Genomic DNA, 19,571 nt, shown 5'->3' with positions numbered 1-19,571 from the left:
GGAATCAAGTCTGAGCATACCCAGCCCACTCGGGGTGAAAAGTGCAAAAAACACAGTTGATGGACAGAATGCAGAACAATGTCTTACATTCAACACAGTACAAAGATCTGGGCCTAAATCCATCGTTTTTTTGCACTCCACACCACCCTAGGTCAGACAATGGCTATATGCAAATCAGCCTTGACCCTGTGCCTCATGGGAACAGTCCAGCCTGAACTACCAAGCCTTGTCTTTCCTAGACTAGAATCAAGCATCCAAGGACCGGTTTCTGGCTATCAGCCTTCTTCAGCCTAGATAGCTTGACTCCAGTGATGTGGAGAGCCTGGGACTCACGTCTGAGCATACCCATCCCACTCGGGGTGAAAATTGCAAAAAACAAAGTTGATACACAGAATGCAGAACAATGTCTTACATTCACCCAGTACAAAGATCTGGGCCTAAATCCATCGTTTTTTTGCACTCCACACCACCCTAGGTCAAACAATTGCTATATGCAAATCAGCCTTGACCCTGTGCCTCATGGGAACAGTCCAGCCCGAACTACCAAGCCATGTCTTTCCTAGACCGGAATCAAGCATCCAAGGACCGGTTTCTGGCTATCAGCCTTCTTCAGCCTGGATAGCTTGACTCCAGTGATGTGGAGAGCCTGGGACTCACGTCTGAGCATTCCCAGCCCACTCGGGGTGAAAATTGCAAAAAACACAGTTGATGGACAGAATGCAGAACAATGTCTTACATTCACCCAGTACAAAGATCTGGGCCTAAATCCATCGTTTTTTTGCACTCCACACCACCCTAGGTCAAACAATTGCTATATGCAAATCAGCCTTGACCCTGTGCCTCATGGGAACAGTCCAGCCCGAACTACCAAGCAATGTCTTTCCAAGACCGGAATCAAGCATCCAAGGACCGGTTTCTGGCTATCAGCCTTCTTCAGCCTGGATAGCTTGACTCCAGTGATGTGGAGAGCCTGGGACTCACGTCTGAGCATTCCCAGCCCACTCGGGGTGAAAATTGCAAAAAACACAGTTGATGGACAGAATGCAGAACAATGTCTTACATTCACCCAAGTACAAAGATCTGGGCCTAAATCCATCGTTTTTTTGCACTCCACACCACCCTAGGTCAGACAATGGCTATATGCAAATCAGCCTTGACCCTGTGCCTCATGGGAACTGTCCAGCCCGAACTACCAAGCCATGTCTTTCCTAGACCGGAATCAAGCATCCAAGGACCAGTTTCTGGCTATCAGCCTTCTTCAGCCTGGATAGCTTGACTCCAGTGATGTGGAGAGCCTGGGACTCAGGTCTGAGCATACCCATCCCACTCGGGGTGAAAATTGCAAAAAACAAAGTTGATACACAGAATGCAGAACAATGTCTTACATTCACCCAGTACAAAGATCTGGGCCTAAATCCATCGTTTTTTTGCACTCCACACCACCCTAGGTCAAACAATTGCTATATGCAAATCAGCCTTGACCCTGTGCCTCATGGGAACAGTCCATCCCGAACTACCAAGCCATGTCTTTCCTAGACCGGAATCAAGCATCCAAGGACCGGTTTCTGGCTATCAGCCTTCTTCAGCCTGGATAGCTTGACTCCAGTGATGTGGAGAGCCTGGGACTCACGTCTGAGCATTCCCAGCCCACTCGGGGTGAAAATTGCAAAAAACACAGTTGATGGACAGAATGCAGAACAATGTCTTACATTCACCCAGTACAAAGATCTGGGCCTAAATCCATCGTTTTTTTGCACTCCACACCACCCTAGGTCAAACAATTGCTATATGCAAATCAGCCTTGACCCTGTGCCTCATGGGAACAGTCCAGCCCGAACTACCAAGCAATGTCTTTCCAAGACCGGAATCAAGCATCCAAGGACCGGTTTCTGGCTATCAGCCTTCTTCAGCCTGGATAGCTTGACTCCAGTGATGTGGAGAGCCTGGGACTCACGTCTGAGCATACCCAGCCCACTCGGGGTGAAAATTGCAAAAAACACAGTTGATGGACAGAATGCAGAACAATGTCTTACATTCACCCCAGTACAAAGATCTGGGCCTAAATACATCGTTTTTTTGCACTCCACACCACCCTAGGTGAGACAATGGCTATATGCAAATCAGCCATGACCCTGTGCCTCATGGGAACAGTCCAGCCCCAACTACCAAGCCATGTCTTTCCTAGACCGGAATCAAGCATCCAAGGACCGGTTTCCGGCTATCAGCCTTCTTCAGCCTGGATAGCTTGACTCCAGTGATGTGGAGAGCCTGGGACTCACGTCTGACCATTCCCAGCCCACTCGGGGTGAAAATTGCAAAAAACACAGTTGATGGACAGAATGCAGAACAATGTCTTACATTCACCCAAGTACAAAGATCTGGGCCTAAATCCATCGTTTTTTTGCACTCCACACCACCCTAGGTCAGACAATGGCTATATGCAAATCAGCCTTGACCCTGTGCCTCATGGGAACTGTCCAGCCCAAACTACCAAGCCATGTCTTTCCTAGACCGGAATCAATCATCCAAGGACCGGTTTCTGGCTATCAGCCTTCTTCAGCCTGGATAGCGTGACTCAAGTGATGTGGAGAGCCTGGGACTCAGGTCTGAGCATACCCAGCCCACTCGGGGTGAAAATTGCAAAAAACACAGTTGATGGACAGAATGCAGAACAATGTCTTACATTCACCCCAGTACAAAGATCTGGGCCTAAATCCATCAGTTTTTTGCACTCCACACCACCATAGGTCAGACAATGGCTATATGCAAATCAGCCTTGACTCTGTGCCTCATGGGAACAGTCCAGCCCAAACTACCAAGCCATGTCTTTTCTAGACTAGAATCAAGCATCCAAGGACCGGTTTCTGGCTATCAGCCTTCTTCAGCCTGGATAGCTTGACTCCAGTGATGTGGAGAGCCTGGGACTCACGTCTGAACATACCCATCCCACTCGGGGTGAAAATTGCAAAAAACACAGTTGATGGACAGAATGCAGAACAATGTCTTGCATTCACACCAGTACAGAGATCTGGGCCTAAATCCATCGTTTTTTTGCACTCCACACTACCCTAGGTCAAACAATTGCTATATGCAAATTAGCCTTGACCCTGTGCCTCATGGGCACAGTCCAGCCCGAACTACCAAGCCATGTCTTTCCTAGACCGGAATCAAGCATCCAAGGACCGGTTTCTGGCTATCAGCCTTCTTCAGCCTGGATAGCTTGACTCCAGTGATGTGGAGAGCCTGGGACTCACGTCTGAGCATACCCAGCCCACTCGGGTGAAAATTGCAAAAAACACAGTTGATGGACAGAATGCAGAACAATGTCTTACATTCACCCCAGTATTAAGATCTGGGCCTAAATCCATCGTTTTTTTGCACTCCACACCACCCTAGGTCAGACAATGGGTATATGCGAATCAGCCATGACCCTGTGCCTCATGGGAACAGTCCAGCCCGAACTACCAAGCCATGTCTTTCCTAGACCGGAATCAAGCATCCAAGTACCGGTTTCTGGCTATCAGCCTTCTTCAGCCTGGATAGCTTGACTCCAGTGATGTGGAGAGCCTGGGACTCACGTCTGAGCATACCCAGCCCACTCGGGGTGAAAATTGCAAAAAACACAGTTGATGGACAGAATGCAGAACAATGTCTTACATTCACCCCAGTGCAAAGATCTGGGCCTAAATCCATCGTTTTTTGCACTCCACACCACCCTAGGTCAGACAATGGCAATTCCTGCAGCTTTTTCTTAGACCTAGTCTTTGCACCCACTGAAGGCTCCATGTGATTCAGCTTTTTCTTCCTTTTGACTGATGGACCAGGTGATGAAGAGATTTGATAAGGGGGAAATGATTTCACTGGGGGTGGTGGTGGTTCAACTGGAGGTACAACTGATAATTGTGTAGTTTCAGAATCACCAGAGTCAATGACCTCAAACACCCCACTGTGCACTAGGTCTTGGTTCAGAGTAACACGCAAGCTACCCCCTAGGGATAACCATCGTTCAACTGCTAGGATCTCTACTAGGATCTCTTTGTCTATAACTGTAGCAGCCCTTGTCAGGAAGCAGTCAAGCGTGGAGTTTTGGAAGATCTTAGGTTTCCCCTTAGGTGTCCCCTCCCTATTCCCCTGTTGCTTCCCTTTAGCTATTTTATAGAGCACAGTTTTTATGCAAGTAAAAAGTCACGACCACAAGTAAGGAAAGGACTTACTGTGTAGAAGAAACTCTGACAGTCTTCTTAGAATCGATTCACATTGCCAGGGAGCTCCTAAGGAGACAGAAACACCAAGAGAATAGGCCCAGCTCAGGCTCTTCCGGGCTCTGATGGGCGCAGATGGGCCAGTGGATGTTAAAAGCACCTCCTGTTGCTGTTGGTACCTTGGGTACCCCCACGGGCCCAATTTGGTTGGCTCTGGGTGAAGGGGGGCCTGCTATGGACTCTCAAAGACAGATTCCGACAGCGTTTTGTTTTGGGCAGACCAAATCAGAACAGCTGTCTGAATCGGTCATCGTAATCGCTCGCTCAGAAACCATGTCCATATAGCTGTTTTTGTGTGGCGTTTTAATCTCCGAGTGAATTTTCCCGATTCATGCCCTTATAAAGGTACAATTCACATTGCCCTTATAAAGGCATACAAATCAGACCCTTATTTAGGCATAGCCCATGCTACCCAAATACAGGCATGGCTACTTCCACCCATACCAAACATCACAAGGACTTCTTGGAAAACCAGCTTAAGCAGTCACGGACTTCCCCTTGCTTGAATATTGATTTGTCCAAGAACTCAGGGCCAGATGTAGGTCTCCAAATACCGGTCGGTAACGGCCGAAAATACCGATTTTCGGCTGTTACCAACCGGTATTTGGATACTGAGATGTAGGGAATGAAAAAATACAGATTCAGTATTTTTACTGATTCTGTAATTTTACCGATTCGGTAAAATTACAGATTTGGTAAAATTACAGATTCGGTAAAAATACCGAATCTGTATTTTGTAATGTAGGTAGCACTGAAAACTGTGCTACTGGGTTTTAAGGATTCGTTATTTACCACCAACTATTAGGTGCCATCTCCAATAACACCTCACAGCTGTGCAAACTTCACATCTTTTACCACCCCCTGGCAAGAATGACACCTTTACGGACCTTCTCACGGAAATCATCACAGCCAAGGTGTCCCCAAACTCTAACGACATTTTCCTAGGCGATTTTAACTTGCATTGGAATGATCCTAAGGACCCTCAGGTCAATGCCTAGTTTGAAAAGGTTTATAGCTAGTAAACCATTAATTAAAAAAACCTAACTTGGTAAGTACATGATGAGTTATAATTTATAGCCCACTATGACAAAGACTTTTCACCAACTACATGGATCAGTTTTTTCGTTTTATTATTTAAAGACACATATTTTTATATCTGATATTTCTTTTTGTATAAAGTGTAAATATAAACTTTTTTTGGTACAAACTGATATGTTTTTCTAAAAATTTAGTATTTTTTAAGCATTATATTCAGAATAGTTCATAAAAACATATAACATAGACATAATTGAGCATAAGACAGAAGAGACGAAGGAAGCAAAGACGGTAGATGGCACACACATCTTTTACCACCCCCTGGCAAGAATGACACCTTTGCAGACCTTCTCATGGAAATCATCATAGCCAAGGTGTCCCCAAACTCTAATGACATTTTCCTAGGCAATTTTAACTTGCATCGGAATGATCCTACGGACCCTCAGGTCGATGCCATCAGAGACTTCTTGGCCGACCAAGCCCATACCCAAACCTCCTCCCTCCCTACTCATTCGAAAGGTGCCACCCTAGACTGGATCATTGCTAAGGAATCAGCAGTCAAACTTATCTCCATTGATCCTTGTGATTGGTATGATCACCAAGCCATCACCTTCCTCCTGCCCAGCACCCATAAATCATGGACACCTCAACCTGTGATTCCCAAATGATGGGTTAGGGACACCAGAACCTTGACCACGAGAAACTGGCAGTGCGTTGTGAGTCTGACCTCCCCCCCCCCACAGTGCACATCGGTCACCAATCTAGCGGACCATTATTCCTCCACCATAACCGACATTCTAGATGACCTGGCACCTCTAAAACTAAAAAGAACACAGATCAAGGACCGAAATCCCTGGTTCAACGGATCCCTTAATGTGGAGAGGAGAGCCCTTCGACAGTCGCAACAAATCTGGAAACAACACCCATCTGCAGCACATCTTAAACTCCTTTGACAGTCCACAAATGTCTACAATAAGAAAATCCTTAACACTAAAAAAGAATTTTTCAGAACTGAACTGGAGAACGCCAAAAATCGACCTCACAAGCTGTTCGACTTTGTAAAACACCAATCCAACAAACTAGCGAAAACCACCAAAGAAACACCTAAACACCAAATATTAAGCGAGGAATTCTCCACCTTCTTCTGTGAAAAAATCTCTGCTCAAGGAAATGAACTTAAATCCGCAACCCACCACCAAAATAAAAAGCAGCCAGCTTCGCCTCCTCTCTCCGCAATGTCCTCCCAAACCTCACTAAAAAACCGAGCGCACTGGTCCAACTTTAAAGTCTATGACAATCATTCTATCTCGCAAATTCTTGCCTCCTTAAAACCGAACAATCACTTTAATGATCCTCTCCCCTCTAACTGCCTAGCTGACACCTCTCAGGCTATCACCACTTCCTGGACCGCAATAATCAATGCCTCCCTCCTACAGGGCTCAATCTCTGATTCGCTAAAGACTGGTCAAGTTGTCCCCATTCTAAAAAAACCCACGCTGGACCCTGCCGCCGCTGAGAACTATAGACCCATAACCAGAAACTCCCGATCTGCCAAAGACCTGCTGCTGCAACCAGCCTGCTTCCGGAAGAAAAAAACCTACAATCGGGCCTTCTCTGGGGCCGCACCAAGAATCTGGAACTCTCTCCCACCCTCCATTGGAAGACTTCCGTCTTTGGCACACTTTAAAAAGGAGACCAAAACGTTCTTAATGAGAAAATACCTCCTCTAATGAATACCTTTCAATCACCTCATTGACATGTTCCACCCTCCACCTCTGCATTATCCAAGGCCTCCACGAATGAAATATTTTCCTGCACTCCGGGACATCCCCTCAAGATCTGAGACTGCGGGTATGTTATACCTTCCTGCTTTAATTTTTAACTACTTTAATATTGCTCCCACACGTAGCTTTTACCTTGACGGCACGCACCTCCTGTATACTACAGCCTCTTGAATTTTTTATCTACTTGCTTTATTTTTTTTCCCACATGTAGCTTGAACTATGTACTGCGTGCTCCTCCCTTACAATGTATCCCTAACTTTCCCAATGTGATCCCTCCCATTCGCTGAACTACCAGCATTCAAGATGGTGCTTGAAAATACTGATCGCGAATTCCTCACACTCATAGTGTGCGATTCATATTATTGAGTTCAATCTTACAATGAATACTTGCAGAACTGGATTGAAAACAGTTTCAAAGATGCAAAAGGGGGCACAATCAAGCATAAATTGCTTTGAGAACAAGTAGTCCAGTTACAACAAGAACTACAAAAGGCTCACGTGAAACATACACTGAGTCATCAACGTGATGGCGTTCACTTTGCAGGGAATTCATTGGTTGATAAAACCGTGAAGGCAGCTGTGCAAACGGCTTCCGTAGTTGCAATCACTCGTTCAAAAACAAAAATAGACAGTGAAATAATGCAAGCTGTCCCTGCTTCAAGCAAAGACAGTGGTAAAACATTACCAAAAGGCTTTCCACTCAAATACTCATACATAACTGATGAGAATAATGTTCCGTTTGCTCAAATCCCTGGAGTGGGGAATAGAGTAATTCCAAACATAGAACATAGATTAGGACTAATCTTAGCAGCACATGAAGGGCTTGCCTCGGCACAGGCAGGTGTTTCCGCTACAGTGTTGTTATTAAAACAGAGATACTAGTGGCCGCGCATGAGGAAACAAACCAGAAACTATGTTTGATGTGAAATCTGCCAAAAGATGAAAGTCTCTACAGTGAAACGTCCTGCGCATACCCCCCTGTTAATTTCAGACAAACCATTAGTTTGCGTTTACCTGGATCATTGCGGTCCCTTACAGAGGGATGGTAACTATAAATATATCATGGTCACAGTGGATTCATGCTCAAGATTCATTTGGATGTGGCCTCAGCGCTCGGCTGACGCTCGGACTGTTATGAAAGATTTGCAAGTCTTTATCGGCACATACACAGTCGGCACGCTACGTTCTGACCAGGGTCGTGCGTTTAGCTCTCAATCTCACATGGCCAAATTGAGCATTACATTGCAGTACTTTAGTCCATTCCATCCTGAGGGAAATTCGGTAGTGGAGAGAAAAAAACGGGACATAAAGCTATCTATAACAGCTAGGGTATTAGGCTCGGGTGATGGGTGGGTCAAACATCTAATTAGTGTACAACGTAGTCATAATAATCTGGCAAGAAGTTCTCTAGGGAGATTCATTCCATATGAAATCCTTTTTGGAACAAGAATGATTATCTCAGATCTCGATTGTCACAATTCAGTGGTAGAACAAAAACCCCTTGATATCAAAGATTGTTTGGCTGTCTTTCAAGACTTAAATGAAATAAGAAAAAGTCAAAGTAACGTGTTCCTGAAGCCAACAACCACTGAAGAGAAACCAACCGTCCCAGCAAGACCTGTCTGGATTCCAAAGATTGGGGATCTAGTCAGAGAAAAGATCGCGGACATGAAGGAATTTGGGCCTTCTTACAGACAACCAGTACCTGTCCTAGCCATCCACGGATCAAGAACAGTATTACTGCCACCCGTTGCTAGTAAAAAAGAGAACAGGTTTGTGTCCATCGACCTGGTCAAACCACATCATGTGGTCGATCATAAGTATAGGCTAATTGGACTCCAAAGATGTATTAGACGCCCAAATCTGGCTATCCATAAGGTTCAAACTGAGAGACTCATCACCTTTGAAAAATCTGCAGTACGAAAATAAGGAATATGCAACAAAGCCATGGAACTTGTCCCTCTTAAGTAGGTCTGGGTGGTAAATTTCATTCTGTTCCCTGAATTTGCGGAATTTAGGTAATTTCGCGCTCTGCGGAGAACGTGAAATTGCCCAAAATTCTGCATTCTGCGACTTCGCAAATTTTTTTGCTTGTTTGCATTCACTGAGTGCGTGTTCACGAGGTATTTCCCCCCGAGCACCCAAACAGCGATTGGGAACAGTAAATAAGCTTGTTCGCGGAATTTCAGCGTGTTCGTGGAGATTTTTTACCGTTTTGCGGAGATTTGCGTATCGCGATTACGCAAATTCCTTCCACCTCTACTCTCGAGACTCAAATAATAGTTTGTCAAGAAACACCTGTCTACAATGAAATAGCATCTGACTATTCAAATGCAACAAGTGATCAAATGGTTCCAGTGATTCTAACAAATTCTAAAGCAATCCCTACAATTGACAGAACTGCCTCTGGCTATTTCTTTAACTTTGATACGTTTTCAGAGGATTCCAGCGAACCTGATAAGGCACCAGCTAAAAGAACTTTGAAAGAAGAAGCAACAGAACTTTTTCAACAACTGGAAAAGACTTATCTGGTTTCAGCATGAATTGAACTATGGATTGTGTTGAGTGTACTTTCTCTTCTACTTTCTTTGACTCTTGTTTTTACTTTGGGAATGCTGATAAATGGAAGATATGTTAAAAAGGACACAGCAAGTAAGAAAATCAACTTACTACTCAAGCCACACAAATAATCTCACCGTGAACAAATAGACTTGTCATCAGTGAACATCACAGACGTTCCTATACCTGGTGGTATAGCTTGGGACAGAACTGAATATGACATTCTTGGTCCAGTGGAGCTGTTAAAGATTCCACACCAGTTGAAGATTTCCTTGAATGAATACCTTTTCTGATTATTGGGACTTTAAGACTGTTAATAATATGATGTCAGGCTTAGAATTGTCTGCAAAATGTATTAATCATGAATATTTAGAAGGTTCATCAGATTATGAACAAATGTATTGTTATAATCCCTATGATTATCATTTCTTGTTTCTTGCATAAATCTACAAATCCTTGAAATTTATTTACTTATAACCAATGGGAACATTGTCCTACGCCACCAAAGGGTAGCTCAAAAACATTTTAGGCAACTTTCCATACTTTTCAGGTTTTAATTTTTCAAATCCAGAATCAGTTTACTTTAAAAATGTTAATAGGACAGAAATGAAAAGTATGTTGACTAATACCAAGCAAATTTATTCTGCGGCCTTTTATGCTCAGCTATATTCGTTAGGTTTCGACTTTTGGAAAGACAACATTGTGACAACAACTGTCTTGGGCACAAAAGACTGGCAGGTGCAGGGCTTAGAAGCTTTATTTAAAGCCTGCATTATTCCAGAGCAAATCATGGTTTTGAATGACACTGTCCAACAGACATCTTGTCTTGGGTTAGCCAAGATCAAGGAATTAAATAAACCGTCCATAGATACACTTATACCTGATAGCAGTAACACTTCAGAGGGGGTGGTCTACGTACATACTATTTTGCTTCATAACAGAACAGATCCGGAATGGAAAAAATGGTTAATCTGCCCCACAGACACAAACAACTGTCAAGATAGATTCCTAAATAAGACACAAGTGTCCACATTCACTAGGCCAGATCCAAGATATGTTCAGAGACAGCATTCAGGAATAGTAACAACATACAGTGTAGGGAAACTGTGCCTTGAATGTCTACACAAGTCTACACTAAAAGAAGTAAAAGAACACTTATCTTTACTTAACCCCTTCCATGCTCATGACGAGCTCAGCTCGTCATGAGGCACAGTTGAGCTGTGCTGATGACGAGCTGAGCTCGTCATGAATAAAGCTAAATAGCAGTTTCCAGCACAGGGTAAAAATAACCACCGCAGCGATGTGGTTAAAGATGGCGTTGATCTGAGGGACTTCTTACAAGGACCTACTAAACCGCATCATAAATGTTTTATATAAGCCGGTATCTATGCCATGTATAATGAACCATGGAAGATTACTCAAGCAGAGATTTCAGAACGAATACGAGAAATTGATCGTATTAATTTAGAGAAATCTCTCACTGTAGTTGACAATGGGTTAACAACTCTGTTTCCAGGATATATTCTTTGGACCGCATAGTATCCTCTGCCATAGACATAATGGAACTAAGCATGGGCGAATTTTGCGGATCTCGCGTTCGCGAATTTTGCGGATTTGCGGATTCGCAATCCGCAAAATCCGCGAATTCCCGCGAATTTGCGGATTTTTTTTTTTTTTTGTGTTCGCCCGTGTTTCTGCCAGTTCGCGAGGGTTTTTACAATTTCGCAATTTGCGAACTTACCTGTCGGGTCGCAAGTTTTGCGAACTTGTTGTTTCTACATGTCCAGCCTGTTTGGGACACTCTTCTTCATCACTGCCACTCTCTGTCACCACTGCCACTCTCTGACTACTCATGCCACCCTCTGGCCCACCCATGCCACCCTCTGTTTCATCACCACACCCTCTGGTTGTCCAGTGTACATTATTTTCGGCAAAGCAAAGCACACCTTCCCTGCCTCAAGTGACCTGAATTAATTTGGGGCTGATTAATGTGTCACAGAATATTTTTTTAGCTGGCACCTGCTTCCTTAGTGCGCCCTGATTAGTGATCTTTTGCACTTGCTAAGTGCTTTCATTGTTGCAAAATTAGTTACAACACCTGCCCTGCCCCAACTGACAATAATGAATTAGGGGCTAATTAATGTGTCACTGAAAGAATTTAAAGTTCCAGCCTGGCACCTGCTTGTCTGCTCCTTTAGCTGTAAATCAGGACCTTTGTGGCATACAGTTAAGGTCAGAGCAGGGTCACACAATAGTTGCAAGCAGGCAACCGAATTCTGGAGGGCCCCCTCAGGAAGCAATACAAAGAATCGTTACAAATCATGAGGTTGACCTTTTGCACCTGCTCATTGCTTTTGCTTTTGCTGAAATCGTTTTGCGGTTTTTTTCGCGCTATTCGCGGGGCGCGGCGTCGTGCGAAACCGACCGCGGAAGCCGCCAATTCGTGCGAATGAGCATTTTATTTTTTGCGGCTTGTTGTTTCGCGAGTTTTTTTGCAGTATTCGCGAGCCGCTTGCAGCGCAACACGCGAATTTACCCCAAGGTCGAGTACGGGCGCGGCCATTTTGTTTGCGTGACGTATTTCCGTTTCCGCCCGCTATGTATAATCTCGCGCAGTAAGCGCATTGCGAGTAGAGGTTCGCACGAGATCGCGCGGGAAATCTAGAGGTTCGCACGAGATCGCGAGGAAAATCTCGCGCGAACTGACTTTCGCGCTCGGAAACGGGCGCCGGCCATCTTGTTTTTCATTCATTTCCTGTGTCTGGGCATGGTGTTTAATCCTCTTGATATCTTTCCCATCCTTTGCTTGTTTTCAGTTTTTTTTTTACGATTTTGCTTCTTATCTATCCCTCTCTTTTCCTAGCTGTATATTTTTGTCTTTTCTGCTATTTTTCTTTACTTTTAAACTACTTTTGTAAACTCTTTTCTTTTCTTCTTCCCTATCCTATTCTTTCTTAATTTTCTACTTCTTCCTACCTTACCTGCCCAGACCATGGTCAAGCCAGGCGCCGTGAAGCTGCCCAGGCACTTGAGGGCCGCAGCGGCGGCGGGGAGTAGTGCTGGACCCAGTGGCAGGACAGCAGGCGTGAGATCGAGGGGGGAGCAGGTGACGCGCCGGGAGATATTCAGCCCGGAGGAAGTGGGCGCGCTGGTCTACTTCGTCCAGCGCCGCCTGCCCAGGACCATCGCGGGAGGCGGCAGGATCGCGGCCGGCGGCTACAACATGCGGGAGCGCCGGAAGCGGTGGGAGAAGGTGTGCTGGGCCATATCCCACCTCTACGGGGTCCAGCGCACCTACAGCCAGGTCACCCATCGCTGGACGGACCTCCTGGACCGCGAGCGCGACCTGCTGGACCAGCTCGGCTTGGAGATCCCCGGGCTTGGTGAGTAGTAGTAGCCATTGGCATTTAATCACTCACTACTATGATGTTTTCTCCTGCTCTGTGTTGTTGTATTGCAAATATTTGTTTTTTACATGGAGCAAGCCAATAATGCCGCTGATGACGATTACATTGTAGTTAAATTATATTTCAAAATCTTCTGTGCATTTCAGGTGCACTGCTCTCCTTCTCAGTGGGGTTGCTACCATGCTTATTTGTTTTCTATTTCGTGGTCTCATTGGCCTGAGTAACTATTATGTATGAGTGTACTTAACAGAACTGCGTAATGCTAGACACTAGGGGGCAGATTACATTTACAAGCCCCTTGCGCCACGTTTACGTTGCCTTGCGTGACGCAACAGCGGCGTAAACGTGCCGCATCCCTGCAAGTCATTTACAGCATGACGCATCTAGGGAGATGCGTCACGTTATAAAGCCATGGGCCTGCACCACAATGGGTGCGTTCCTAGTACGCAGGGTGGGCGGTCCAGCGGCTGTGCGCCTCGCAAAATTGCCTGCGTGAAATCTACAAGATTTAACGCAGGCACTTCTGCGACGCTGCTACGTCAATTCAATTCCTTATGTCTGCTCGAAGCAGGCGAAAGGACTGACACAGCATGTAAAGTATTGGGTGGCCCTGAGCATTACTGGAGTTGCATTGCGTTGGCGACGTGACTCCAGCGATGCGCCGCTCTTACGTGACGAGATGCGTCACGCAAGTGCCTACCCTTGCGCCAGGGCGCGCCGCATTGTAAATGAGGCACATCTGCCGTGTCGCAAGGGTAGTTTTGCGTGACGCATTTGATCTGGCGCATCTCTGGAGATGCGCCAGAACGCGTAAGTAAGTATGCCCCTAAGGGGCAGAATTGCAATTACCGTCGCATCCCTGCAAAGTAGCAGGGATGCGCCATTAATTGTGCGGCCCGCTACCACCACCAAACATGGTGCGCCGTATTTGCAATGCGGCGCCCCATGGGCCCAAAACGTCACCGAAGCTTTACTGCTGGAGTTGCGTCGCAACGATGGCGCAGCTCCATCAATGCTCTGGGGTACCCTATCTCCCCAATGCTGGGTCAAGCCGTACGTCTGCTTCAAGCAGGTGCAGGGTTTGTGTGACGCATCATTGTCCTAAAGGTGACTGATTGATATTTTGTAGATTTCCCTCAGCCACTATTAGGATGTGTTCCAGCGCAGGAATGCCCTCCCTTGCGCCGGAACGCCCCCTGAAGCCGCAGGGCTTTATAACGGGATGCATCTCCCAAATGCGTCACGTTGTTATAATATTATACGCCGCACCATGGCGCCCTTTTTTGTTTAGCTGCTGCGTCACAAAAGTCACGCAAGAACGGCGCAAAAGAGCCGCAAGGGCTTAAATCTGCCCCTTCCTTTGTAACCCTGACAATAAGAAAAATAGTGGCGGTGGATTGATAGTTTGACTATTTAAATGACTGGTAATGTAGCAGGCAACTGTTAGTGTTGTCACTGATCTGACTGAAATCACAATGGAGTTTGTCTGTCACTTTGCGTCTTGCCTGCGGACTGCTGCCTGCCAGTCCTAGGTGAACGTTTCAGTACTTTGTTTAGTGAGTTACGTGACTTTCGAAGTCACAGGTCCGCAAATAAATAAAAAGTAACCATAATCAATATAATTTCGCGGAAATATTTTGTTATTGTTCTTTTGAAATGTTTGATTTGGTTGACATTGACAAGCAACAATCATCCATGTTTTCTGTTCTTTCTTTCATGTTGTACGTCAGCTCCCCCCAGGGGCGAGAGGAGGACACAGGAGCAGCAGGCGGCGGATGCTGTTCAACAGGGCCAGGATCGGGCAGGCGAGGGCTCCTCTGCTGGCCCCAGTAAGTTTTCATTTTAGACTAGTACCTATTTTTCCTAGCGTTCCTCATTTGAATTTTTTCAAAATTGTCTTTGCTCTTCTTGTAGACTGTATCTAAATTCTTATCCTGCCTCTACTATGACTCCCTGTGGTATTACTAGATTATTCTTATTAGTCTGTCTGTGTAGCTAACTAAGATTGCACGGTTGGCGAAACTCCCATGATTCTAGTCAGCAATAGCTCTATCAACTTAGTGCAGTCCTCTGGGATTGTCCATAATGTCTTTTGAAGTGTTCTATCTGGACTCATGCTTGCAAAAATTGCAAAACCTTTCGCTCAGTCACTCTAGTCTGGAGGACCAAAAAACACAGATTGTATTTAAATTTAAAAGCTTTATTAAAAGTAAACACATTTATTAAAATGAAGTCATAATAAAACTAAACGTTTAACTGATAATGGAAAAGTGGTTAGTGCTGACGATTAATTGAAGACATTTCTTGTGGTCGAGCCGAGCTCTCACCTGGTTTCAACTTGATCTTGTTGTTAGAAGTCCATCTTCTGTCTGTGTGGAGAAAAATGGTGCGTGTTAAAAAATCAGCCTTCATCAGTTGTGCCAAAAAGTGCAGCAAGACAACCTTCCCTGGAAAAAGGGACATTTTTTTTAACTTTAACGTAGACAGTCACAAATTACATTGTTTTCACATGTCTTCATTCCTAGACCAAATACTAGTGACTAGTGAGTGCTTTATTCTAAGATTCTTAAATGTACTTTGTAGGTGGAACATCTGGTGGCGGGGCCAGTGTGGTGGTGGTGCTCGACACGGAGGCGGAGGGCAATTCATCAGGGGAGGAGGCGGCGGCGGCGGCTGTGAGAGTTGAGACGGTGGTGGCGGCCAGAGGTAAGCTCTTATATATTCCTTACTTATTGAGATTGAAGACTAGCTGGGAAGGCAAGAATATGAGATGCATGGCTGGGTGAATGATGAAGCAATGATGGGTGGAAGGACAACAGCCTGGGTGGGTGACACAGAAACTGTATGTGTCCATATACCTGGATCATGCTACTATCTGACTCTTAGATAGCATATGTGTATCTAGAGCAGGGGTACTCATAGTACGGCCCGCGGGCCGGTGGTGGCCCGGCAAGCCTTCCTTGGCGGTGCGCAGACCTTGCAGACAATCACTGCTCCCCCGGCCCCCACAGAGCAGAGGCTTTTTTGTATTTCACCTGTTAGCGCCCCTGCATCTCCACTCTGACAATCACTGCTCCCCCGGCCCCCACAGAGCAGAGTGGAGATGCAAGGCCACAAAGAGGTGAAATAGAACAAAGCCTCTGCTCTGTGGGGCCGGGCAAGCAGTGATTGTCAGGGTGGAGAAGCAGGGGCGCTAAAACAAACAAAGCCTCAATAATATGTTAATGGTCTTTTAAAGACCTGTTAAGTACTTTGGTGTTGTTGTCTGTGTGTGCGCGTTGAGGAAGCGGTCTCAACCCGGGCTGAAGGCTGACACAGATAGACACACACACAGTGAGATGACAGAGGGAGAGGGAGGGCAGGAGGGAGAGAGAGATGGAGGGAGGGCAGGAGGGACAGCAGGAGGGAGAGAGATGTATGTAAATGCTGGGTCTGGTGGCTCAGTGGATGAGGGCATCTGCTGCAGGGACCTGTGTGCAACCTCATGGTCACAAGTTATCGTTTTGCTTTAGCCCCGCCCCCTCTGACTCCGCCCCCACCAGTGCGGCCCTCGGCCCCAAACTACACTGTAAATGTAGCCCCTGAGAGAAAGTTTGTGAGTACCCATGATCTAGAGAGAGTAGATGGTCAGTGGATGAACTAAGTGTAACTTTGAAGAGCATGTAACACTGCACCCGCACGTCCGTTCCAGTGTAGGAAAGGCAAGGAAAAGAACTTTTAATTTTGTCCAAATACTACCATAAATAGTAGCAGTAGTTTGTATTGCAAGCACTGCATAGATCCGGTTATTATGGTGGCCACTCCCTACCTCTCTTAATAAGTTTAGTAGTACTCAGTCATTCATGTGTGGATGTATCACTGCCTGTCACTCAATAAAAAGCAAAGCACCTAAAGTCATCCCATATATAAGCAAAAACATCCCATGTGAAGTGATAGATAATCAGATTATTTATCTTCTTCAATTTTCCATTTCTAGTACTCATTTCCACTGTAGGGTGAAAGTTAAATTAATTAAGCAGTAGCCCTTGAGTTGTAACAGAGTATTCTCAGTGCCACCCGTAATAGAAAAGTAAGAGATTCACCACCTGCATGTACTGGACGGGTACAGTAACGCAACGGCAACGCAAGTCTAGGTCACTCCTCATGGCGTGCGTCTCTTTTTCTCGGGTGCAAGTTTACCGCGCTGGCATTATGCCGGCTTGCAGAAAATAACGTACCAATTTTCCAAAACAAGAGACAAGAAGAAGAATAAGACTGGTGTACTTTCATAGTCGACTCCAATGGAAGTCCACAGTGCTCATAGAATTTGTTCCTTAAACTCCCACTAATGTTAGAGCAAGGATGAAGAAGTGTGAGGTTAGATAGATACTGGCCTCAATAGTTATGTAATGCGCTTGCAAGTTGCTAGTTGTACTGCAGCACACATTTCTGCTGAATGATTGAGTTAATCTTAAAGAGCATTGGTTACAGACTATGTCTTTCTTTCTTCATATAGGTTCTCCTTCCAAACGAACAAGGAGGAAGGAGCTGGCTAGAGCGGCCCGGCAACGGAGAATCGAGGCCACTGTTGCGGAATATCGGCGGCTGGTGGCCCTGGAGGACGAGGAAAGTGTGCGGTCGACAACAACGACAACGTCGTCTGCATCGGCCTCCGTGGCCCCACCGGCTGCCACCCAGCACAGTGGTCCACCGAGACTGAGCCGGGCTGCCAAAGGCAAACGCCACCGCCGAGCAGCAAGGCCAACAGCTGCTTCTCACAGGCCTTGCACCTGCAAGGCAGTGAAGGCACGCCTGCGCCGCACTACCCTGATGGTGTCCCGCCTTCAGCAGGAGCTCGCCTTGCTCCGCGAGGAGCATGATGCCCTGGCCCAAAAAGTTAACAGCATCCACCCATAGTGTCCCTTGCCCCTTTTTTAGAGACTTTTGGGGGGTGGGAATTGGGAGTTGGGTTTTTGGGGACTTTTGAAGGACAATCGTTGGGGTTAGGGAGGGTCTTGCGGGAGATTATTTTGTTAGGGATATAAATATACTTTTTCAAACTTTATCTGAGCATACCTGTTTTTTACTGCTTGCCTGGTGGGTGGGGGTTTAACGTTGACTGTTTTCCTGAAAGTTTAGTTCCATTTTCTTCCTTTAAGTGTAAATGCCCAAATGTTTTCAACACTAAGTGCCTCTCACAGACTAAGTGAAGTGAATCCAAGAGTCCTAGGACTTTAGTAGTACTACCTTCAGTCTCTCGTCTCTCGTACTAATACTCCATTATACCCCCAAACCACCAAACGCTTATCTTACCTGTAATTTGTGTTTGAAAGTAGGGCTAGGCCCAGGGCTGGCTCCACGGGAAACACCGAATAACGTTGGCAATCTTGGTCGGATAAAATTTCCTCATAGCGGTGGTACTAGTGGTGTGACACAGTGGCAGTTGCATGCCTATGAAAAAAATAAAATGAAATCTGGTTTGTCCTCCTGAGCAATTCAACGGTACAACTGAGAATATAGCAGGTGACAGAAGTACAGTAGAGCAGTGCCACATTGTAGCCTAACAAATGGTAAAGTATAACTACTAATTCGGTTGAAGTTCTTTCACATTAGCAATGGTTCTTTGTCAAGCAGAGTAAGAATATATCATCGACAACTGTGGAAAGAAAGAATGCGACAGTACAGGGCCTGTGTGGAATTATTGATAACTATATTCAACATAAGGTCTCTGTAGCCAGATACCCGAGAGCCTTGCTGGTCACTATAAATCCATTCACAACAACACTCAATGGGGTTGGTCTGGAAGGTGTCACGTTTACTCCCCGTGATCCAGTCGATGCAAATATGGTTCCACCTCCAAATGTCACCAACACCCAGAAGTGTAAACACAGGGTGTTCGAGGCATTAGGCGAGGGAGAAAAATAACAAACTAAAATAAAAAATGTGGGATGGGTAAAGGTAGGGTCAGCAGGGAAAGGATACCTGTAAGAGAAGACAAGACAGGCATCAGTGAAGTGATGTCCTAACATACAAGGGTACTCTCATATAGTCTCACTAAATAGTCTGCAAGTCTCCCGCCTACTCATGGGAAATGTAGTTTCATAGTACGGTAGGCGCTTAGGGGCTGCGTAACCTGACAGAAGGTATAGTAGATAGAAAAGGAGAAATTGCTTTTTTTCTAGGTGTCCCCTCACTCACCAGGGTTGCCCCTTGGTGACATGCTTCATCATTGGGGCCATCCCAGTCCTCTACGGCCTGGGGCGTGCTGCGACTTGCGAATTACGTAGGAGCACTTACAAATGACTATGTGTGGTGCAGATAGTGGAGTGGACTAAGTGATGTGTTAAGGGATCAATGTAGAAGCCGAGAGAGAGCAAAGAAATGCAGTCACAGTCAGAGAAAAAGGCAAGGGATACTGTATCTATGTGGTTGTAGTGGTCCTGTTGGAAGTGGTAAGTAAGTTGCCCGCAGAAAAAAAATCCTCCTATTAGCGGCACTCCTCCATTGCAGCCGACGCTTCGTCCACCGATGTTGGTCACCAGAAG

General features: G+C 45.7%; 1 protein-coding gene across 1 annotated transcript; it reads left to right on the top strand.

The window, feature by feature from the left end:
* The first annotated feature begins 15,617 nt into the window (after window positions 1-15,617).
* Window positions 15,618-18,476, top strand: LOC147665174 (uncharacterized). The gene is made up of 2 exons (XM_086949700.1): window positions 15,618-15,753; window positions 17,543-18,476. Exons 1-2 carry the CDS (start codon window positions 15,618-15,620, stop codon window positions 17,941-17,943), a joined length of 537 nt encoding a protein of 178 aa, XP_086805826.1. The 3' UTR covers window positions 17,944-18,476.
* Window positions 18,477-19,571: the final 1,095 nt, after the last annotated feature.

Source organism: Lissotriton vulgaris, unplaced genomic scaffold, assembly GCF_964263255.1.
Source record: "Lissotriton vulgaris unplaced genomic scaffold, aLisVul1.2 SCAFFOLD_9772, whole genome shotgun sequence".
In the NCBI taxonomy this organism is placed as follows: Eukaryota; Metazoa; Chordata; class Amphibia; order Caudata; family Salamandridae; genus Lissotriton; species Lissotriton vulgaris.
Note: the sequence above shows the minus strand (reverse complement) of the source record. Positions and strands in the feature narration are given on the sequence as shown.

What these genes read in the sequence shown, in the direction of transcription:
- LOC147665174 (XM_086949700.1), top strand. Translation starts at nt 15,618, where the DNA reads ATGTACTTTGTAGGTGGAACATCTGGTGGCGGGGCCAGTGTGGTGGTG. An exon ending in GACGGTGGTGGCGGCCAGAG is followed by an intron (nt 15,754 to 17,542) that starts GTAAGCTCTTAT and finishes TTCTTCATATAG; the next exon opens with GTTCTCCTTCCAAACGAACA.